Source organism: Zootoca vivipara, chromosome Z, assembly GCF_963506605.1.
Source record: "Zootoca vivipara chromosome Z, rZooViv1.1, whole genome shotgun sequence".
In the NCBI taxonomy this organism is placed as follows: domain Eukaryota; kingdom Metazoa; phylum Chordata; class Lepidosauria; order Squamata; family Lacertidae; genus Zootoca; species Zootoca vivipara.
Window position 1 is genome coordinate 48,639,407 of NC_083294.1, and position 24,303 is coordinate 48,663,709.

A 24,303-nucleotide genomic window follows, 5' to 3' on the forward strand; every position below is an offset into this window, starting at 1 on the left:
CTCCTCCAGCACCATAATTCAAAAGCATCAATTCTTCGGCGATCAGCCTTCTTGATGGTCCAGCTCTCACTTCCATACATCACTACTGGGAAAACCATAGCTTCAACTATACGGACCTTTGTCGACAAGGTGATGTCTCTGCTTTTTAAGATGCTGTCTAGGTTTGTCATTGCTTTTCTCCCAAGAAGCAGACGTCTTTTAATTTCGTGACTGCTGTCACCATCTGCAGTGATCAAGGAGCCCAAGAAAGTCAAATCTCTCACTGCCTCCATTTCTTCCCCTTCTATTTGCCAGGAGGTGATGGGACCAGTGGCCATGATCTTGGTTTTTTTGATGTTGAGCTTCAGACCATATTTTGCGCTCTCCTCTTTCACCCTCATTCAAAGGTTCTTTAATTCCTCCTCACTTTCTGCCATCAAGGTTGTGTCATCTGCATATCTGAGAATACAGCTTTATGGGAATACAGAGAGTATATTCACACAGCACCACCCCAAGGGTGGCGGTGATAGGGTTAATATTTAGATGTTCTTGAGCAGAGTTTGCTTTCTCTCTTATCCAAAAAAGCAGATCCGTTTCATTAAAAGTATGCGTGGCTGCCTGTATGTCGTGTAACTACCCCTTGGGGTACAGCTTTCTCTCTCTGCTGCCTCCTTTAACAAGCATGCCACACGGTTTAGCTTTTAAAAACAGAGCATCTAACTTAATTGCATCTAACTTAATTGCACACCGTGTTATATGGGGTGAAATAGGCCGCTGTCATTGCATAAATTTTTATTTACGTCTATAATTCAGTATATGCCTGTTGTCTTTGTCCATGGGGTTTTCTTGGCAGGGATACTGGAGTGGCTTGCCAGTCCCTTCTCCAGGTGGATCACGTTTAGTCAAAACTCTCCACTATGACCTGTCCATCTTGCGTGGCCCTGCATGGTATAGCTCATAGCTTCTCTGAGTTATTCAAGCCCCTTCGCCACGACAAGGCATTGATCCATGAAGGAGCGCAAAATATGGTCTGAAGCTCAACATCAAAAAAACCAAGATCATGGCCACTGGTCCCATCACCTCCTGGCAAATAGAAGGGGAAGAAATGGAGGCAGTGAGATATTTGACTTTCTTGGGCTCCTTGATCACTGCAGATGGTGACAGCAGTCACGAAATTAAAAGACGCCTGCTTCTTGGGAGAAAAGCAATGACAAACCTAGACAGCATCTTCAAAAGCAGAGACATCACCTTGTCGACAAAGGTCCGTATAGTTAAAGCTATGGTTTTCCCAGTAGTGATGTATGGAAGTGAGAGCTGGACCATCAAGAAGGCTGATCGCCGAAGAATTGATGCTTTTGAATTATGGTGCTGGAGGAGACTCTTGAGAGTCCCATGGACTGCAAGAAGATCAAACCTATCCATTCTTAAGGAAATCAGCCCTGAGTGCTCCCTGGAAGGACAGATCGTGAAGCTGAGGCTCCAATACTTTGGCCACCTCATGAGAAGAGAAGAATCCTTGGAAAAGACCCTGATGTTGGGAAAGATTGAGGGCACTAGGAGAAGGGGACGACAGAGGACGAGATGGTTGGACAGTGTTCTCGAAGCTACGAACATGAGTTTGACCAAACTGCGGGAGGCAGCGCAAGACAGGAGTGCCTGGCGTGCTCTGGTCCGTGGGGTCACGAAGAGTCGGACACGACTAAATGACTAAACAACAATAATTCAGTAACTCCTGTACACACAAGCTATAGGCCAAGGGTCCTCTGTGTGGACTCTCATTTGCACAAGCACTCCAAGGTAATGGGAGCTGGAATCCAGTAACAACTGGGGGGGGGGGTTGGGTTCCGTGTCTCTAGTCTTGGGACCAGGAGAACACTTGACTACCTTAAAAATCAAAAATAATAGAGGTAGGCAGCAAAGTATAGCATTCAAAAACCCAAATGGGAAGCTGTATCAGCGACCTTGTAGTGGGGGAGTGCAAAAAATAAATAAGAATGCCGTCGCTGTGCAATGCGGAGTCGAAGGCGGTGCCAAGGCCTAGGTGGTACCGTGAAGAAAGCTATTTCTCATGTCAGTGTTAACTGGCCTGTGCTTATCGCTATCAAATAAGGGTTAGGAGGCTGCGGCGCTTCTGAAAAACAGTCGCTGGGAGGGGAAGGGGCTGCTCTTGCGCTCGGATCCTGCTTGCTGTTTTCCAGCCCCTCGTAGCAGGATGCTGGGCTAGATGGCCATTGGCCTCATCCAGCTCTTCTGATTTATGTTCTTCAACCTTTGTAGATTTTAATTGGGAGGCACACTATTTTCTCAAGCCTTTAGAGCTTTATAATCAGCATTTTCAGTTGGGCTTTGAAAGGAATTGCCGCCCAATTATATTCTAAGTAACCTGGTACCTGATAATGCTGTCTTGCCAGCAGCATTCTGAAAACACATTTCAGAATCCACATTTCCCCAGCTTCCTGGCTTCCAGATGTTTTTGCCGGGGAGGATGGAAGTTCTAAAGCAGGTGGATGTCACCCAGCCAGCAAGGGTTGGTCCAGGCATCCCCAAACTTCGGCCCTCCAGATGTTTTGGACTACAATCCCCATCTTCCCCAACCACTGGTCCTGCTAGCTAGGGATCATGGGAGTTGTAGGCCAAAACATCTGGAGGGCCGCAGTTTGGGGATGCCTGGGTTGGTCTAACCAGGCTTCCTCAACCTTGGCCATCCAGATGTTTTGAGACTACAATTCCCATCATCCCTGACCACTGGACCTGCTAGCTAGGGATCATGGGAGTTGTAGGCCAAAAAACATCTGGAGGGCCAAGGTTGAGGAAGCCTCGTTTAACCTGATGAAAAAAAATAGATGGCGCTAGGAAGTTCAAACATTCCTTAAAAGTTAAAATTATCAAGAATGATTAATTTGGAAGCGGGGAGCGAATAAAAGGGGGGAACCGTTTTCTCCAAACTAGCATGCCTGGATTTCAGAATATGGTCCCTATTCCTGCATGGGTGGGTTCAGAGGAGTCCAGACTTTGTGTAACATTGCCGTACAGTATTGTCACAGCGAAACCGTTTGTAATGGACAAGGTGCGCCGTAAGCAAATGTTGATATGCCAGTATTTAAACTAAGATAATTGAGGTTGTTTTGCCAGAGCATAGCTGCCAAGTTATCCCTTATTTTAAGGGATTTTCCCTTATGCTGAATAGGCTTCCTCGCGAGAAAAGGGAAAACTTGGCAGCTATGTGCCAGAGTAGTTATCTCCTGTTTGGACTACTGCAATGTGTTCTATGTGGGGCTACCTTTGAAGGTGACCCGGAAACTGCAACTAATCTTCAAAGACCTACATTGGCTCCCAGTACGTTTCCGAGCACAATTCAAAGTGTTGGTGCTGACCTTGAAAGCCCTAAACCAGGCATCCCCAAACTTCGGCCCTCCAGATGTTTTGGACTACAATTTCCATCTTCCCCGACCACTGGTCCTGTTAGCTATGGATCATGGGAGTTGTAGGCCAAAACATCTGGAGGGCCGCAGTTTGGGGATGCCTGCCCTAAACAGCCTCGGTCCAGTATACCCAAAGGAGCGTCTCCACCCCCATTGTTCTGCCCGGACACTGAGGTCCAGCACCGAGGGCCTTCTGGCGGTTCCCTCGCTACGAGAAGCCAAGTTGCAGGGAACCAGGCAGAGGGCCTTCTCGGTGGTGGCGCCTGCCCTGTGGAACGCCCTCCCATCAGATGTCAAAAAGGAAAACAACTACAAGACACTTAGAATACATGTGAAGGCGGCCCTATTTAGGGAAGCTTTTAATGTTTAGTAGATTATTGCATTTTAATGTTCTGTTGGAGGCCTCCCAGAGTGGCTGGGGAAACTCAGCCGGATGAGCAGGGTATAAATTATTATTATTATTATTATTATTATTATTATTATTATTGTTATTGTTATTATTGTTATTGTTATTATTATTATTATTTCCTCAACCCCTACTTCTGCATTCTTCATAGCGACAGGTGCTGCACTGCTGTTTTGGAAATGAAGATTGTCCAGAATTGCTGCATGTGTGGCCTTTTAAGCAAAGCAACTCAAAGGCACTAAGGAATGATAGTTCTAGCTGTAGCTGTTATTTAGCTAAGTCAGAGCTTTCCAAACTTTTCTTGTTAGCGACACGCTTTTTAGACATACATCATATCATATCATATACGAAAGGATGTCATATAGAGGAGGGAGAAAGATTGTTTTCTGCTGCTCCAGAGAAGCGGACACGGAGCAATGGATTCAAACTTCCAGAAAGAAGATTCCACCTCAACATTAGGAAGAACTTCCTGACAGTAAGAGATGTTCAGCAGTGGGATTTGCTGCCAAGGAGTGTGGTGGAGTCTCCTTCTTTGGAGGTCTTTAAGCAGAGGCTTGACAGGCATATGTCAAGAATGCTTTGATGGTGTTTCCTGCTTGGCAGGGGGTTGGACTGGATGGCCCTCGTGGTCTCTTCCAACTCTATGATTCTATGATTCTAAAATATACTGTAGCAATCCATAAACAGCAAATGTTCAAATTGATCAGGAGGCTTGTGCAGAACCTTGTCGGCTCTGCATTTATTATTAGGTTCCTCAAATAACATTTCCTCATCTTTCCACTGAACTGTGCATTTCAGCTCATCTGCCAGAGAAAAGAGGTTCTATCAGGGGGCCTTATTGGTGTCTGGAAGACCCCCAGATTGGGTTCCTCTACTTGCAGTGCCTACACGGGAGAATTTATTTTAATTTCCATACTGCACGTCACCAGAGGATCGCAGGCGAAGGGCCAAATACATAACGCAGTAAAGAACAAAAACAACAATTTAAAAGGCTGACAGTAAGAGCTGTTCGGCAGTGGGATTTGCTACCAAGGAGTGTGGTGGAGTCTCCTTCTTTGGAGGTCATTAAGCAGAGGCTTGACAGCCATATGTCAAGAATGCTTTGATGGCGTTTCCTGCTTGGCAGGGGGTTGGACTGGATGGCCCTTGGGGTCTCTTCCAACTCTTCCAACTCTATGATTCTATGACACAGTAATTCAGTTTCACTAGCAAGCCAGAGGTTAAACTAACCCCTTTCCAGCCACAGAAGGCGCACAGCATATCTACACATTGCAGCTGGCGCACTAACATGCTGTGAGGCAGAGTTTGGGAAGCTTGTTTAAAAATGCATTTATTTCTGGATGAAAACCTCACCCTCCTCATCACCCCAAAAAGCGGTGTGGCCTACCTACGTGTAGATGGCCTGTGCTGTCGCTCACGGGGACATTCCTTCCTCTGCAGACCTTGCAGCAATGAAATGGAAAGAGTAGTGGGCTGCATGGCCCAATCGTCGGAAGGTTTCCTCGGAGGCAAGTCCCACTGTGCGCAAAATATATTGCAAGAGTTTCTCTGTGATAATAGAGTTGAAGAAACATCAAAGTTATGCCTGCACTTAATGACTTTTATTTCAGAAACTTTGGCATTGGTCAGTGAAAAGAAGAACTACATCAAGAGGGGGAGTGCTTCAATATTTTCTGCAAGAAGCAGGTTTTGTTCTTTTGTATTAATTGTACTGGTTCCCTTGAGTATTGTTTTCAGAAGGGGGGGAATGACATGCTCATTTTCTGTATCTCTTCAAGCCACACTATTCAACAATGGATTGATGTTGTCAGCTCCCATTTTTATTAGTTTCTGATGGAAAAGACTTGTTAGAACTCTGACATTCTAGTTCCTGTGGACATGAAGGCGTCACATCTCCACTGTAATTCAGCTTCCTGTTTAATTAGTTTAATTTAATTACAATTAATTTAATTGTACGAGAGAAGCTGATAGCAATAGAAACACCCTATTGTGGACTAGGTTAAAAATAGGGCGATGCTATCCATGCCATTTCCATAGGAGACTGTCTTCCTAGCCCCGTTTCAACCTGCAGTAACTTTCCATCATGTGAACTTCATGGTTCTGGTTTCATGTTCATATATTTGAGCATGGCTATCATATCACCCAAATTGCTGGAACTGAAGTCCCCAGGGTTTCCCCCAAGCAACCTGAGACTGTGCTTGTGTGATGCTAATTGATCCTTTGCCATCTTCATGCTTCTACTGGTTCTGGGATACCAGGAGGAGGGGAGCTTGTCACAGCGGGAGGGATAGACCCCAGGGCATCTTCGCCAGCCTGACTCATCTCCGTCTCTCGGCCTCCCTCCTCCCTCTGTCCTGCTTCTGTTTCTGCCTCCGCTTCTGGACTTCTCTCTGCTACAGACTCTCCCGGCTCACTAAGCCCTATAACCTCTTCAGCTTCCGACGCCTCCTCCTCCCAGGCTTCCCCAGATAGTTCCTGCTGTCATTTTTATGCATCCAGCTAGTCCCTGACACCCAGCAGTTTCTTGCTTGAGCTGCAGATCCTTAGACCAAGGCTACCCCTACAGCAGAAGAACAAGGTGTTAGGAACCTGGACTGCACTCCTTCAGACTGTAGCTGGAGCAGGGATGGGGAACTTGTGACTCCCATCATTCCTGGGCATTCGCTGTGCTAGCTGAGAGTGATGGGAGTTGTAGTCCAACAACATCTGAAGGGGCACTATTCTCTATTCCTGAGCTTGGCAGGTGCCATTTTTTTAATGCTCACCCACATTTTTTTTTTTTAAGGAATCCCTGTATGCACACTCCCTGTGTTCTATTCTGCATGCGTTTCCGTAAGGCACCTTTCAAAACTGCTTCCCTTAACCGCCCTATGAAGTTGTGTGGTTGAATGGATTGAAAGCGCAAGGAAGCAAATGCCAGCGACACAAAAGGAAAAACTTCCTAAAGGTCACAGGGGTCTGACAGACACAGAATGCCTTGGGAGGCGGTGGGCTCTTCTTTGCTGGGTGGGATGCTGCACTGAGAAGGTTAAGGGGTGATATGATAGCCATGTTCAAATATATGAAAGGATGTCATATGGAGGAGGGAAAAAGATTGTTTTCTGCTGCTCCAGAGAAGCGGACACAGAGCAATGGATTCAAGCTACAAGAAAGAAGATTCCACCTCAACATGAGGAAGAACTTCCTGACAGTAAGAGCTGTTCGACAGTGGAATTTGCTGCCAAGGAGTGTGGTGGAGTGAGTCTCCTTCTTTGGAGGTCTTTAAGCAGAGGCTTGACAGGCATCTGTCAAGAATGCTTTGATGGTGTTTCCTGCTTGGCAGGGGGTTTGAATCCATTGCTCCGTGTCCGCTTCTCTGGAGCAGCAGAAAACCTTTCTCCCTCCTCCATATGACATCCTTTCATATATTTGAACATGGCTATCATATCGCCCCTGAACCTTCTCTTCTCCAGGCTAAACATACCCAGCTCCCTAAGCCGGAGACTCCACCCCACTTCTTGGCAGCAAATCCCACTGCCGAACAGCTCTTACTGTCAGGAAGTTCTTCCTCATGTTGAGGTGGAATCTTCTTTCTTGGAGTTTGAATCCATTGCTCCGTGTCCGCTTCTCTGGAGCAGCAGAAAACAATCTTTCTGTTGTGTATTGAGTCAAAGGATTTTATCTCTGTATTATTATTGTCTGTATTTGCATTAGGATAAAGTAACTGCCTTTTGGTTCCAGAGGGTACAGCTACTATTGGTTCATTTAAGCTGCTGTATTTGGATCCTCTGTCTTATTGGTTCCCTCCAAAAGGCAGCACTGTGATTGCCTGATATTGTTCCCTCCAAAATGTATCCCCTTCTAGCTAGTTCCCTGTCCCTATAAATGTAGCCTTCCTGCCCTCACAGTCAGTCTTGTTCACTTTAATAAAGAGCTGTTACTAGAGAACTGTCTCCAGCATGTTTTGTCAAGAGAGCTGAAATCACAAACCCCACGTCACAACAACTGGCAACGAAGGTGGGATCCAGATTGCAGCTGAGAACAAGACTCACTGGCCAGCTGAGAAGACGACCCTGCCTGCTAGGACAATGGAGAGTCCAAGGGTATTGGAGCCCTTCCAGCCATCAGAGCCCCACACCTGGGAAGACTACGTCGAACGCTTCGAGTTCTTTGCAGTGGCTCAAGGGATCACTGATGCCAGCAAAAGAAGGGCCACATTCCTGAGCTACTGTGGGCCTGAGACCTTCAAGCTAGCCAAGGCATTACTTGCTCCAGCAAAGCTGAGTGAGACATCTCTCCAAGATATTCTTGCCTGCCTAACAAGCCACTTGGCGCCTACTGAGACCAAGATGGCCCGGCGGATGGAGTTCCATAAGAGGCAGCAGCATGCTGGGGAGTCTGTATCCGCATTTCTGGCTGAACTCCGGAAGCTCGCTCAGCACTGCGGCTTTCAAAATCTGGAAGAGACTCTCCTGGATCGGTTTGTTGGTGGTCTGAGCAGCAAGAAAGCCAGAAGACGCATCGTGGCTAAAGAAGAGGTTACCCTTGCTTCAGCCTTGAAGGAGGCCACCACCATGGAGAATTATGAAAGAGAGGAGCTTGATGCCAGTCGCAAGGCCACTAAGCCACAGATAGAAGTTGCGCATGCCATGGACGAGCTAGAGGCTACTCCGAGCCAGAGCCCAGTCCGTGGGGTCAAGTTGGTGCGTCAGGCCTGCACAGTGCACAAAGATCACCGAGGCGGAAACCATGGGCGGAAGAGTTGTCATTTCAGGGATGCTATGTGCCGGATGTGCGGGAAGACAGGTCACATCGCCAGGGTCTGTAGATCGGCGGCGTCGGGAGCGACAGGAGCACCTAGACTGGAGCATCGCAGACCGCCCACAGCAACTCGTTTTCTAAAGGACTGCCACTACGTAACGGAGATCAACGGGAGGGCCGTGCAGTTTCCAGCGCAAGGCAAGGCACACGTCAAGGTGAAGATTGAGGGTCAGCAGTGCGACATGGAGGTGGACTCCGGATCTGCATTCACCATCGTGTCGGACCAGACCGCGAAGACATTCTTCCCCAGGGGTAAGTTGCCCCCTCTGGAGCCCTTCCCGGCAACCTTGCAGTCGTACTCAGCAGGCCGCATCCATGTTATGGGAATGTGTGCCGTGAGAGTACCGTTCCGGGACAAACAGGCTGTACTCAAACTGGTGATTGCGAAGGGCAGTCGCCCCAGTCTCCTGGGCACTGACTGGTTCCCTGCCCTGGGACTGAGTATCTCAGGGCTTAATTCAATCCAAACCTGCCCTGAGATGAGCGAGGCATTATGCAAGGAATTTGCTGGTCTCTTTAATGGAAAACTGGGTTGTTATAAAGGGCCCCCAGTTGACTTCGAGTTGGACCCCGGGGTGGCCCCAATCCGACTCAAACCAAGGCGAGTGCCATTTGCACTGCAACCCAAGATCGAGGCAGAGCTGGATAAATTGGTCAAGCAGGGAGTTCTCTCACCCGTGGACTCTGCTAAGTGGGAGACTCCAATCGTCACGCCCCTTAAAGCAAATGGGGAAGTCAGGATATGTGCAGATTACAAATGTACTATCAATAAGGCACTCAGGGGAAACTCATACCCCATTCCAGTCGTATCACATCTGTTGGCTAAACTGGCTGGGGGCAAGGTGTTCGCCAAAATTGACCTGGCACAAGCTTACCAACAGCTGCCAGTAACCCCACAATCAGCGGAAGCACAGACTATTGTCACACATAAAGGGGCGTTCAGAGTTAACAGATTACAGTTCGGAGTTTGTGTGGCCCCAGGGATTTTTCAAGGGCTCATGGAACGCCTGTTAAGAGGTCTGCCGGGGGTCTTGCCATTTTTTGATGACGTTTTGATTGCTAGAAAAGACCCACAGGAACTGGTTGCGCGTGTCCGTGCAGTGTTGCTCAAGTTCAAGGAGGTGGGGTTGCAACTGAAAAAAGAAAAATGCAGTTTTGGGGTGCCAACTGTGGATTTCTTGGGGTTTAAAATTGATGCATCAGGCATCCACCCCACAGATGCTAAGATTAAGGCCATCATCGAGGCACCACGACCACAGAACAAGACGGAGTTGCAGTCATTCCTGGGACTTATTAACTTTTATCATTCATTCTTACCCCAGAAAGCTTCGGTAGCTGAACCATTACATAGACTTTTGCAGAAAAAGAATGTGTGGCGATGGGGGCGGGAGCAGCAGAAGGCTTTTGACTCCTTGCGAGAAATGCTGAGTAGCAGGAGCGTCCTTGCTCATTATGATGAGTCGAAGCCGCTGGTCCTGGCATGTGATGCCTCTCAATACGGCCTGGGGGCTGTGCTGAGTCATAGGGAACCGGATGGGTCGGAAAAGCCCATCTCTTTCTATTCCCGTACGTTGTCACCCATGGAGCGCAACTATGCTCAAATTGATAAAGAGGCACTAGCAATTGTGTCAGGAATCAAAAGGTTCTATGATTATTTGTACGGTCGCCATTTCTCCATTGAAACGGACCACAAACCACTGTTAGGGTTGTTCAACCCAAACAAACAAACGCCACAAATTCTCTCCCCAGAATGTTGCGTTGGTCAATATTCCTGAATGGGTTCCAGTACACCTTGACCCATGTGCCGGGGAAACAGTTGTGCCACGCTGATGCGCTGAGTCGATTGCCCCTTCCTGGCGGGAGCAATGAGGATCCTGCTCCAGCGGAGCACATTATGATGCTAGAAACACTTCCGGGGGCTCCTGTAACAGCTACTGATATAGCTGAGAAAACGAGGAAAGATGCTGTTCTCTCCCGTGTGCTCACTTGGGTGGGGAGGGGGTGGCCAGGTGGTCCGCATGAAGAAAAATTCAGGCCTTATGCGACAAGGCAGCACGAATTGTCCATGCATAAGGGTTGTCTCCTATGGGGAGATAGGGTGATCATCCCAGCACCACTGAGAAACAGGGTTCTTGAGACGCTTCACATGGGACACCCGGGAATGGTCAGGTTGAAGTCGCTAGCCCGATGTTATGTGTGGTGGCCTGGAATGGACCAGAACATAGAACAATGGGTACGAACATGCAAGGCATGCCAGGAAGTGCGGCCAGAAGTGGCCAGAGCACCAGTCCACTGGTGGGAGCAGTCCAGGACTCCCTGGAGCCGGCTGCACATAGATTTTGCTGGGCCATTCCAAGGGAAGGTCTTTTTGGTTATCGTTGATGCATACTCCAAATGGTTAGAAGTGGCGATGGTCCCTAGCATGGCATCAGCTGCCGTAATCAAGGTATTGAGGCAGCTGTTTGCTACCCACGGGTTACCTGAGACCATTGTATCAGATAATGGGGCAGCTTTTGTATCCCAAGAATTCAGGGCATTCTTGGCTGATAACTTCATAAGAGGGGTCACATCCGCGCCCTTTCACCCATCCTCCAATGGGCAGGCTGAGCGCATGGTAAGAACAGCCAAAGAATCCATTGCGCGCTTAATGGAGGGTAACTGGTCGGCTCGCATTGCGCGAATGTTATTTTTGCAGCATGCGACGCCGTGTACTGCGACGGGCAAGTTGCCAGCCGAGCTGCTCTTAGGTAGAAGACTGGTAACGGTGCTGGATTATGTCCACCCAGATAAAATGCCAAACCGTAATTCAAGAGCAACCCCCCAGGCTGAGAGTGACACAACAAGGTATCTCGCCCCTGAAGATCTGGTCTGGGTGAGGAACTATTCACGAGGTCCGCGGTGGGTGGCTGGTGTGATCACCCGGGCTAGTGGACCTGTGTCCTATTATGTGACCTTGGAAAATGGGCAAGTTTGGAAGAGACATATAGATCAGCTGAGGCGCCGGGCGCTCAGCAGGGAGGAGTCAGATAATTCATCCCTGGCTAATGACGCACAGCTGCGAGACCAGAGTGAAGATGGCCCAGAGGTGCAGTCACCAGGGGCTTCAGCAAATGAACCAGGGTCTGCTAGTCCTCAGGATGACGAGGTACAGGTAGGGGACCCTGAGATGTCTGGGACTCCATCTGTTCCTGACGAAACCCCTATAGCAGCCCCTCCACCACAGGTAACACCCAATCCAGAACCTGCAACACCTGTTGTCAGGAGATCAGGTAGAAGTTGTAGGACCCCACAGTACCTGAGGGATTACGTCTGCTGTGCTCACTAGGGGGGGAGGGGTGTTGTGTATTGAGTCAAAGGATTTTATATCTGTATTATTATTGTCTGTATTTGCATTAGGATAAAGTAACTGCCTTTTGGTTCCAGAGGGTACAGCTACTATTGGTTCATTTAAGCTGCTGTATTTGGATCCTCTGTCTTATTGGTTCCCTCCAAAAGGCAGCACTGTGATTGCTTGATATTGTTCCCTCCAAAATGTATCCCTTCCTAGCTAGTCCCCTGTCCCTATAAATGTAGCCTTCCTGCCCTCACAGTCAGTCTTGTTCACTTTAATAAAGAGCTGTTACTAGAGAACTGTCTCCAGCATGTTTTGTCAAGAGAGCTGAAATCACAAACCCCACGTCACAACAGGATGAATAATCTGCAAGAAATGGCAGGACCAGTAGGGTCCGCACCTGAGTTTCTCGGGGGTCACTACCAGTTATACCAGGCAATTTTATCCCACCTGTCCTCCAAGTAGCTCAGGGTGCCATACATAGTTCTCCCCTTAAGATTTCAACCTGTGGGGCACATCAGGACAAGCACCTCATGGACCACTGTGGATAACAGGATGCTGCTCTGAATAGGCACATGGTATGATCTAGGAGCCGCTTCATGGATCAATGCCTTGTCATGGCGAAGGGGCTTGAATAACTCCGAGAAGCTCTGAGCTATGCCATGCAGGGCCACCCAAGATGGACAGGTCATAGTGGAGAGTTTTGTCTAAACGTGATCCACCTGGAGAAGGAACTGGCAAGAAACTCCAGTATCCCAACTCCATGGACAAAGGCAGTGCCAAAGAATGCTCCAACTACCGCACAATTGCGCTCATTTCACACGCTAGCAAGGTTATGCCTAAAATTCTACAAGGCAGGCTTAGGCAGTATGTGGATCGAGAACTCCCAGAAGTGCAAGCTGGATTTCAAAAGGGCAGAGGAACCAGAGAACAAATACCGTAGCAAACATGCGCTGGATTATGGAGAAAGCTAGAGTTCCAGAAAAACGTCTACTTCTGCTTCATTGACTATGCAAAAGCCTTTGACTGTGTCGACCACAGCAAACTATGGCAAGTTCCTAAAGAAATGGGAGTGCCTGATCACCTCATCTGTCTCCTGAGAAATCTCTATGTGGGACAAGAAGCTACAGTCAGAACTGGATATGGAACAACTGATTGGTTCAAAATTGGGAAAGGAGTACGACAAGGTTGTATATTGTCTCCCTGCTTATTTAACTTATATGCAGAATTCATCATGCGAAAGGCCGGACTAGATGAATCCCAAGCCGGAATTAAGATTGCCGGAAGAAATATCAACAACCTCAGATATGCAGATGACACAACCTTGATGGCAGAAAGCGAGGAGGAATTAAAGAACCTTTGAATGAGGGTGAAAGAGGAGAGCGCAAAATATGGTCTGAAGCTCAACATCAAAAAAACCAAGATCATGGCCACTGGTCCCATCACCTCCTGGCAAATAGAAGGGGAAGAAATCGAGGCAGTGAGAGATTTTACTTTCTTGGGCTCCTTGATCACTGCAGATGGTGACAGCAGTCACGAAATTAAAAGACGCCTGCTTCTTGGGAGAAAAGCAATGACAAACCTAGACAGCATCTTAAAAAGCAGAGACATCACCTTGCCGACAAAGGTCCGTATAGTTAAAGCTATGGTTTTCCCAGTAGTGATGTATGGAAGTGAGAGCTGGACCATAAAGAAGGCTGATCGCCGAAGAATTGATGCTTTTGAATTGTGGTGCTGGAGGAGACTCTTGAGCAGGGGTCCCCAGACTTTCTGCGCGGCGGGCCGGTGCCCGCCGCGCCAACCGCGCGGTGGGCCGGAGGGCAGGGGAGTGCGCGAGCAGCAGGCCGGAGGCGGGGGAGTGCGCGCCCGTGCGCATGCGCACACGCACACGGGCGGGAAAAAATCGCCAAAAATCGCTTGTGCGCATGCGTATGGGCCTCCCCCGACCCGGAAGTGCACCAGAAATGACCTCTTCCGGGTCGGGAGAGGCCCATACGCATGCGCACAAAGGATTTTCGGCGATTTTTTTGCTGATTTTTTAGATCGTCGCTGCGCCGTGCGCCGTGAGAGCGGGCGGCGGCAGCGGGCGGCGGGAGTCGTCGCGGGCCGGATTGGAAGGCCGATTGGGCCGCATCCGGCCCGGGGGCCGTAGTTTGGGGACCCCTGCTCTTGAGAGTCCCATGGACTGCAAGAAGATCAAACCTATCCATTCTGAAGGAAATCAGCCCTGAGTGCTCCCTGGAAGGACAGATCGTGAAGCTGAGGCTCCAACACTTTGGCCACCTCATGAGAAGAGAAGAATCCTTGGAAAAGACCCTGATGTTGGGAAAGATTGAGGGCACTAGGAGAAGGGGACGACAGAGGACAAGATGGTTGGACAGTGTTCTCGAAGCTACGAACATGAGTTTGACCAAACTGCGGGAGGCAGTGCAAGACAGGAGTGCCTGGCGTGCTATGGTCCATGGGGTCACGAAGAGTCGGACACGACTAAACGACTAAACAACAACAACAATGATCTAGGAGGGCCGAGTGGGGCTTTCGTACAGTACGTTTTCCTCTGCTGCGGAAGAGCAATTTTAAAAGCCACATTGTCCCCCCTCCTACAGGCTCTGTATAAATCGTATTTTCCATCTTCTGCAGAAGGGAAAGACATCAGCAAGTGAAAGGGGAACACACTCACGCACGCACACCCACCAGTCCTGCAAAACTGCTAAAAATATTTAGGGGTGGGAAGGAAATGAGGCGAGAAGCAGCCCAGCGAGGACGCAACATGCTCAGTGGGTGTGGAACACTGACTGATAGTCAACGTGGAAGAGGAACACACGCCACACTACAACATTTTGCTGCAGTTCCTTTTTGTATGTTTTTAAAAAATACCTGATTAATATATGGCTATCCTACTTAGTTCTCTGATAAACAACGCGTGCCTCCTATCCCAAACATGTTGAATATAGATTTTCCCCATTACCCTCATATAACCACTGCAGAGGGCAAACACAAAAAAAATATGGATGTGCCATCTGGAAGCGCTGCGATCCTTTGCTTGCTTTTTGGTGGTGGGAATAGAAAGACTCGCTCTTAGCTACTTTTAGTGTTGCTGAAGAAGTTCAAATATATGCAAGGATGTCATATGGAGGAGGGAGAAAGGTTGTTTTCTGCTGCTCCAGAGAATTGGGCACAGAGCAGTGGATTCAAACTTCAAGAAAGAAGATTCCACCAAAACATTAGGAAGAACTTCCTGACAGTAAGAGCTGTTCGGCAGTGGGATTTGCTGCCAAGAAGTGTGGTGGAGTCTCCGGCTTAGGGAGCTGGGTATGTTTAGCCTGGAGAAGAGAAGGTTAAGGGGTGATATGATAGCCATGTTCAAATACAAAAACTGTGTGTGGTTCATCTATGGGCACTGTTGTTCTTTTATATCTATTTATGTGTGGCGGGAAAGGGGGGGCCGTTGTTTCCCCTCGCCTTCTGTGGAGACATATAATAGAATCATAGAGACTCCACCCCACTCCTTGGCAGCAAATCCCACTGCCGAACAGCTCCTACTGTCAGGAAGTTCACCCCTGACTTATTTTCGATTTATTGGATTGTTTGTTTACTATGGGGTTGGGGAGGAGTGGGGGGGACGGCCTTTGTTTTTAGACGGGGGTGTCGAGTTTCCCTCCTCTCTCTCTCTTTCACACACACAAACTGTGCGTGCTTCATTTATATGGGTGCTGCTGTTCTTTTATATCTATTTATATGTGGCGGGAAAGGGGGGGCGTTGTTTCCCCTCGCCTTCTGTGGAGACATATCATAGAATCAGAGTTGGAAGAGACCCCGAGGGCCATCCAGTCCAACCCCCTGCCAAGCAGGAAACACCATCAAAGCATTCTTGACATATGCCTGTCAAGCCTCTGCTTAAAGACCTCCAAAGAAGGAGACTCCACCACACTCCTTGGCAGCAAATCCCACTGCCGAACAGCTCCTACTGTCAGGAAGTTCACCCCTGACTTATTTTCGATTTATGCCTTCTGTGGAGACATATGGGGGTGACATCTCGTGAGGCCTTGAGGCGACGGCGTCCCCCCCCCCCCAGCTGCCAAGTTCTCCCTTTTTTGAGGGAAATTCCCTCATGCTGAATAGGCTTCCTCGCGAGAAAAGGGAAAACTTGGCAGCTCTGAGGCGACGACGGCCCCCCCCACCCCTCCCTCAGTGACGGCGGCGGCGGCCATGTTGCCCGGGCGCCGCTCCTTCTTCTTCTTCTTCTTCCCTCTCCCTCCTCTCTTCTCTCCGCCTCTGCCCCCTCCGGAGCCGGCGGGACGTCCCTCTGCACCGCCGCCGACCGAGGAGAGCCTCGCCGGCCGGCCTCGCGCGCCGCCGCCGCCATGGCCGGGCCTAGCGGTCCCCCCCGCGCCTGCATCGTGGTGAGGGGCCGGGCGGGGTGGGTGGGGGTGGGGCGGCGACCATCAAACCCCGTGCGGGGGGGGCGGCACCGGGGCTTTCTCCCCTCCCTCCCCCGCCAAGGGGGGGAAGCTGGGGTGGGGTGGGGGCATAATGGCGGCGGGAGGGGCTGCTTAGAGGGGGTGGGGGTGGGGGGAGGCCTGAGGGTCCGCTTAGAGGGGGTGGGGGTGGGAGGCCCTTGCGGACCTCCAGCTCCCCCACATTTCTCCCCCCCCATAAACACGCCACCTCCCCAAATGATCGCGATGGTTTGCATATATGATTTCATGAAATTCATCGTACGCCGATTGATGGCCCGCCCCCCCAAAAAGAGAAAAACACATTCAAATATATGAAAGGATGTCATATGGAGGAGGGAGAAAGATTGTTTTCTGCTGCTCCAGAGAAGCGGACACGGAGCAATGGATTCAAGCTACAAGAAACAAGATTCCACCTCAACATGAGGAAGAACTTCCTGAAAGTAAGAGCTGTTCGGCAGTGGGATTTGCTGCCAAGGAGTGTGGTGGAGTCTCCTTCTTTGGAGGTCTTTAAGCAGAGGCTTGACAGGCATCTGTCAAGAATGCTTTGATGGTGTTTCCTGCTTGGCAGGGGGTTGGACTGGATGGCCCTTGGGGTCTCTTCCAACTCTAGGATTCTATGAGGTGCTGGGGGAAGGGCAGAGTTTAGCACCTCCTCTGGAAACTCTGGAGAGGAAAATGAGAACCTGGATCAGAAGGGAAAAAAAGATTTTGTTACATTCAGATCGTTGGGGAAATTAATAGGTACCCCCCAGCTAATGGGGTCCAAAGAGGAAGGAGGAGGAGGAAAATGGAGGTAAATTTAAAGTGGGGGGGTATTCATTTGGTGTCTCAAGGAAAAAAAGGTTTTTAAAGGGGGGAAATGATGTTACTGATAAGGGACATCAGGCTTAACTTGTACAGGCCATAATCTGTATTTCTAATATACTAGAGCTGATTTTTTTTTTGAGGCGTAAGAGAACAATAAAGAACCGGGTTTCTGGGCATGTTCAGAATGCCTTCATCTCGAGTTATGCCTTTTGCATCAAACCATTACAAGAATTTTATGTTTGCACACGGATGTCGCTAGCGTTATCGTCTATAAAGTATGCGACGGATCTTTTGTGTTCTTAAAAATAAATGAAGCATGAGGCCGGTTAGATTGTGCCGTATAACCTATTAAACTCAGTGGCGCTGACTTCCTAGTAAATGCGCATAGGGCTGCGCTTACCGAGCGCATGTGAAGATGAGTAATTTCCTGTTCTGAAATTTAGCTTGAGCTGGCCATATTTGGGTCTGATGCAAATAAAAACTGATTTTCTGTAACTGAACATGTGGGCACTATTGAGAGTCGGAAAAGACAACACCACCAGTTTGAACATTTTTCATTAAATTAACTCAATGCTTACTTACTTACATACTTACTATGAAAGTGGATTTTGAATTTCAGTATTTCTCATCTCAGGGTGGTTCTTTCTTTCTGCAATATTTATATACGGTATACAACTATATACCTATGTGCTGTATATAATAATAATAATAATAATAATAATAATAATAATAATAATAATAATAATATATTATTTATACCCAGCCACTCTGGGCGGCTTCCAACAAAACATTAAAATACAGAAATCCATCAGACATTAAAAGCTTCCCTAAACAGGGCTGCCTTGAGATGCCTTCTAAAGGTCTGGTAATTGTTGTTCTCTTTGACCTCTAGTGGGAGGGCGTTCCACAGGCCGGGCGCCACCACCGAGAAGGCCCTCTGCCTGGTTCCCTGTAACTTGGCTTCTCGTAGCGAGGGAACCGCCAGAAGGCCCTCGGTGCTGGACCTCGGTGTCCGGGCAGAACGATGGGGGTGGAGACGCTCCTTCAGGTATACCAGACCGAGGCCGTTATATTATAGATAGATCTATATTTTATATATAGATAGATATATCTATATATATATAAATGTAAACTAGGCATAGAATCATAGAGTTGGAAGAGACCCCAAGGGCCATCCAGTCCAACCCCCTGCCAAGCAGGAAACACCATCAAAGCATTCTTGACATATGGCTGTCAAGCCTCTGCTTAAAGACCTCCAAGGAAGGAGACGCCGCCACACTCCTTGGCAGCAAATCCCACTGCTGAACAGCTCCTACTGTCAGGAAGTTCTTCCTCAGGTTGAGGTGGAATCTTCTTTCTTGAAGTTTGAATCCATTGCTCCGTGTCCGCTTCTCTGGAGCATGTGGGTGTGTTTCCACTTTTCACCCAAACCGCTTGACCGATTCAGGTGAAATTTTGACGCGGCACCACACGCGAATGGCCGGAAGGCTATAGGAAAGTTTGCTCAGACAGATGTCACATCTCCGCCAGGTAAAACTGCTACGGGTACCACTGCCTGATCCCTACTTCTTGAATGGAAGGGCTACAAAAGTCTGGATCGATCAGTCGCTGCTTAACACGGGTCAAGTTCCATGCAAGGAGCTCGGCTCCCTGATATACTGCAGAGTCTCCTTCTTTGGAGGTCTTTAATCAAAGGCTTGACAGCCATATGTTAAGAATCCTTTGATGGTGTTTCCTGCTTGGCAGGGGGTTGGACTGGATGGCCCTTGTGGTCTCTTCCAACTCTACAATTCTATGATTAGGAAGAACTTCCTGACAGTAAGAGCTGTTCGGCAGTAGAATTTGCTGCCAAGGAGTGTGGTGGAGTGAGTCTCCTTCTTTGGAGGTCTTTAAGCAGAGGCTTGACAGCCATATGTCAAGAATGCTTGGATGGTGTTTCCTGCTTGGCAGGGGGTTGGACTGGATGGCCCTTGGGGTCTCTTCCAACTCTACGATTCTATGATTCTTTTTGTCTATGCTCTGGTAACCTCTAGGTTTGATTGCCGCAATGCATTATATGTGAGGCTTTCTCTGAAGACGGTTCGGAAACTTGGTGCAGAATTCAGTGGCCACGTTGCTCGCCGGGGCAAGCCGTTTGAGCGTATTACACCGATCCTGGCCCGGCTGCACCAGTTGCCAATTATTTTCCAGGCTCTGTTAAAAGTCATAGAATCCTAGAGTTGGAAGAGACCCCAAGGGCCATCCAGTCCAACCCCCTGCCAAGCAGGAAACCCCATCAAAGCATTCTGGACATATGGCTGTCAAGACCTCCAAAGAAGGAGACTCCACCACACTCCTTGGTAGCGAATCCCACTGCCGAACAGCTCTTACTGTCAGCCTTTTAAATTGTTGTTTTTGTTCTTTACTGCGTTATGTATTTGGCCCTTCGCCTGCGATCCTCTGGTGACGTGCAGTATGGAAATTAAAATAAATTCTCCCGTGTAGGCACTGCAAGTAGAGGAACCCAATCTGGGGGTCTTCCAGACACCAATAAGGCCCCCTGATAGAACCTCTTTTCTCTGGCAGATGAGCTGAAATGCTCAGTTCAGTGGAAAGATGAGGAAATGTTATTTGAGGAACCTAATAATAAATGCAGAGCCGACAAGGTTCTGCACAAGCCTCCTGATCAATTTGAACATTTGCTGTTTATGGATTGCTACAGTATATTTTAGAATCATAGAATCATAGAGTTGGAAGAGGCCACAAGGGCCATCCAGTCCAACCCCCTGCCAAGCAGGAAACACCATCAAAGCATTCTTGACATATGCCTGTCAAGCCTCTGCTTAAAGACCTCCAAAGAAGGAGACTCCACCGCACTCCTCGGCAGCAAATCCCACTGCCGAACAGCTCTTACTGTCAGGAAGTTCTTCCTAATGTTTAGGTGGAATCTTCTTTCTGGAAGTTTGAATCCACTGCTCCGTGTCCGCTTCTCTGGAGCAGCAGAAAACAATCTTTCTCCCTCCTCTATATGACATCCTTTCATATATTGGAACATGGCCATCATATCACCCCTTAGCCTTCTCTTCTCCAGGATTCAAATCAGAAATGGTGCGCCATTGTCCTCTATTGACCCCGCTGACTCTTCCATAGCTCTGGAAGTTCTCATTGCCTTGCCTAGTTCTTAGACGATCTTTTCTCAATATTATTTTTTATTTAACTTTTTCCTTTATAAATGATAACCCACCCCAACTGCACAAACTATCTGTGCATCAAAATATTTTCCCTTCATCTCAAAGGGCACCAGCTAATTAACAGAATAAAATCCATTCCCCGAGATCATTTTCACAGGAAACACCATAGTTGAAGCCCCCTGGAGCCTCACGTAGGCAAAACATACACTCTGCCAATGGATTATAGCTTTTAATTTGTGAGTAATCCCAGATTATGAGCCTTTTTTATAAGATTTCTCAAACTTCAAGAAAGAAGATTCCACCTAAACACGAGGAAGAACTTCCTGACAGTGAGTGCTGTTCGGCAGTGGGATTTGCTGCCAAGGAGTGTGGTGGAGTGAGTCTCCTTCTTTGGAGGTCTTTAAGCAGAGGCTTGACAGCCATATGTCAAGAATGCTTTGATGGTGTTTCCTGCTTGGCAGGGGGTTGGACTGGATGGCCCTTGGGGTCTCTTCCAACTCTATGATTCTAAGATTTGTTCTCTAGGAGGATATGTAACACATTGTACCTGACACCTCACCTTTTCTGTTTTCCTTTTAGATTGGAGACGATGAACAAGGATACGACCTAGACTTGTTTTGCATACCAAAACATTATGCGGAAGATTTGGAAAAAGTATATATTCCTCACGGTCTTATTATGGACAGGTTTGTTTTACTCTCGGCAATATTCAAAGAGGATTATTTGCATGCAAGGCTCTGTACGTTTGTTTTAAGGAGGTTTTGCTTTATGGTGGCTCTTGCAGCTTGCTTGGAAGCAGTGTCTGGTTTACTGGTCCCAAAGGGGACCATCAATGGCTCCTCCTCATCCTGGAGAGTAGTGACTAGTGGGAAGAACCACAGGGTTCTGTCTTGGGCCCAGTCTTATTCAACATCTTTATCAATGACTTGGATGATGGGCTTGAGGGCATCCTGAGCAAGTTTGCAGATGACACCAAATTGGGAGGGGTGGCTAATACTCCAGAGGACAGGATCACACTTCAAAATGACCTTAACAGATTAGACAACTGGGCCAAAGCAAACAAGATGAATTTTAAGAAGGAAGAAATGTAAGGTACTACACTTGGGCAGAAAAAATGAAAGGCACAAATACAGGATGGGTGACGCCTGGCTTGAGAGCAGTACATGTGAAAAGGATCTAGAAGTCTTGGTAGACCACAAACTTGACATGAGTCAGCAGTGTGATGCAGCAGCTAAAAAAGCCAATGCAATTCTGGGCTGCATCAATAGGAGTATAGCATCTAGATCAAGGGAAGTAATAGTACCACTGTATTCTGCTCTGGTCAGACCTCACCTGGAGTACTGTGTCCAGTTTTGGGCACCACAGTTCAAGAAGGATACTGATAAGCTGGAACGTGTCCAGAAGAGGGCAACCAAAATGGTCAAAGGCCTGGAAACGATGCCTTATGAGGAACGGCTTAGGGAGCTGGGTATGTTTAGCCTGGAGAAGAGAAGGTTAAGGGGTGATATGATAGCCATGTTCAAATATCTGAAAGGATGTCATATGGAGGAGGGAGAAAGATTGTTTTCTGCTGCTCCAGAGAAGCGGACACGGAGCAGTGGATTCAAACTTCAAGAAAGAAGATTCCACCTAAACATTAGGAAGAACTTCCTGACAGTAAGAGCTGTTCGGCAGTGGGATTTGCTGCCAAGGAGTGTGGTGGAGACTCCTTCTTTGGAGGTCTTTAAGCAGAGGCTTGACAGGCATATGTCAAGAATGCTTTGATGGTGTTTCCTGCTTGGCAGGGGGTTGGACTGGATGGCCCTCGGGGTCTCTTCCAACTCTCGGATTCTATGGAGTGTAGATAAATTTCCTCTGTAGACAGTAAAGGCAGTTGCTGTGGAAGGGAACATCTCCTATGCCAGCAATACAATGTTCTGAGGAGGGTTGCGCTCCCTCGTTCAGGGGAACCCAAATTGTGGTCTACGGATGACTGCTCCATTCAGGCTCTCCATACAATTTTTGTGGATTTGTTGCTGAAAACAGGAGATGGCGCATCCATCACTTTAAATATTGATACTGATTCATAGTAGTATTTTTATTGTTTCTTTTAATTCTTAGATTGGGTTTTAAATTGTAATACAAAAAGTACAATACAGCGTATATAAGAAGTAAAAATGCAATTGCAAATCAAAAGGCCTCGAGCGGAGTACATTATCATTGCGACGGCAAACGAAAATCCTTAAGTGGTCCATCAGCAATTTTGAGGTGGTCCAAGGGGGTGGCGAAGTTTGGGAACCATTACTCTAATTTTCTGCCCCTCTAGCAAATTGTTACTAGTTCCTGACCCATAAGAAGACAGGTAATTTGCCCATAATTAATGTGCAAATGAGAAAAGGACAAACTCTAAGTGTGTGCATGTGTGTATATTAGGTACCAAGTTTCCTCACTAACACAGAGAACTTTAAAAATTTGAGCAGCTTTCTGTTTCCTTGTTTCTGAACATAGCTGCCAAGTTCTCCCTTTTTTTTAAGGGAAATTCCCTCATGCTGAATAGGCTTCCTCGTGAGAAAAGGGAAAACTTGGCAGCTATGATTCTGAATTTCCGGAGTGTATTGCTGGTGCCGCCTTACTGCCGTCATCCAAGCTGCGAGAGGCTTTAAAAAGTGAATTAAATTTTCCTTCTGAAGACCTGTGTGCTTCCTATCTTTTGAAAGTTGTCCAGTAACTAGAGCGAGACGGAGATTTACTTTGGCACATGCTGCCCTGTAAAATCGAGGGAGTTTGGCACTGCCGCTATTGGATTAACCTTGACAAGTGAGAAGAAGTAGAAATGTCACTGACCAGTAAATAACCCTATTTTGTCAGATGGGAGATAAATACCACAATTCAAAAGCATCAATTCTTCGGCAATCAGCCTTCTTTATGGTCCAGCTCTCACTTCCATACATCACTACTGGGAAAACCATAGCTTTAACTATACGGACCTTTGTCGGCAAGGTGATGTCTCTGCTTTTTAAGATGCTGTCTAGGTTTGTCATTGCTTTTCTCCCAAGAAGCAGGCGTCTTTTAATTTCGTGACTGCTGTCACCATCTGCAGTGATCAAGGAGCCCAAGAAAGTAAAATCTCTCACTGCCTCCATTTTTTCCCCTTCTATTTGCCAGGAGGTGATGGGACCGGTGGCCATGATCTTGGTTTTTTTGATGTTGAGCTTCAGACCATATTTTGCGCTCTCCTCTTTCACCCTCATTAAAAGGTTCTTTAATTCCTCCTCGCTTTCTGCCATCAAGGTTGTGTCATCTGCATATCTGAGGTGGTTGATATTTCTTCCGGCAATCTTAATTCCGGCTTGGGATTCATCTAGTCCAGCCTTTTGTATGATGAATTCTGCATATAAGTTAAATAAGCAGGGAGACAATATACAACCTTGTCGTACTCCTTTCCCAATTTTGAACCAATCACTTGTTCCATATCCAGTTCTAACTGTAGCTTCTTGTCCCACATAGAGATTTCTCAGGAGACAGATGAGGTGAACAGGCACTCCCATTTCTTTAAGAACTTGCCATAGTAGTTTGTTGTGGTCGACACAGTCAAAGGCTTTTGCATAGTCAATGAAGCAGAAGTAGACGTTTTTCTGGAACTCTCTAGCTTTCTCCATAATCCAGCACATGTTTGCTATTATTTGGTCTCTGGTTCCTCTGAATGCTTACCAGGGTTCATCCAAGCCAGTGGGGGTGAATAAAAAAAAAATACATAATGAGAATAATTTTCAGTCTCAAGTCCTTGAAGGAGGGCCTCTTCCGTTACATGCCAGTCTGGGTATTGAAATCTTATCGGGACGCCCTTCTTGCAATCCCACTGCTGATCACTGCTTAGTGGGTGGTTGTGTGTGGAAGAGTCTTAACAGTCTTAAGGCCCCACCTGCATATATATTTTTTCTCCTCTCTC

At 47.7% G+C, this 24,303-nt stretch overlaps 1 protein-coding gene across 2 annotated transcripts in view; it reads left to right on the forward strand.

The window, feature by feature from the left end:
• The first annotated feature begins 16,611 nt into the window (after nucleotides 1–16,611).
• The window catches only part of LOC118078935 (hypoxanthine-guanine phosphoribosyltransferase-like), a 29,010-nt gene continuing 21,318 nt past the window's right edge, over nucleotides 16,612–24,303 (forward strand). The window contains exons 1-2 of one of the 2 annotated variants that reach the window (XM_060270625.1): nucleotides 16,612–16,838; nucleotides 20,955–21,061. In XM_060270625.1, coding sequence (XP_060126608.1) covers nucleotides 16,710–16,838; nucleotides 20,955–21,061 — 236 coding nt within the window. In that variant the 5' untranslated portion in view covers nucleotides 16,612–16,709. The remainder of the gene's footprint in view (nucleotides 16,839–20,954; nucleotides 21,062–24,303) is intronic. The other variant, XM_060270624.1, reaches the window with a different exon arrangement.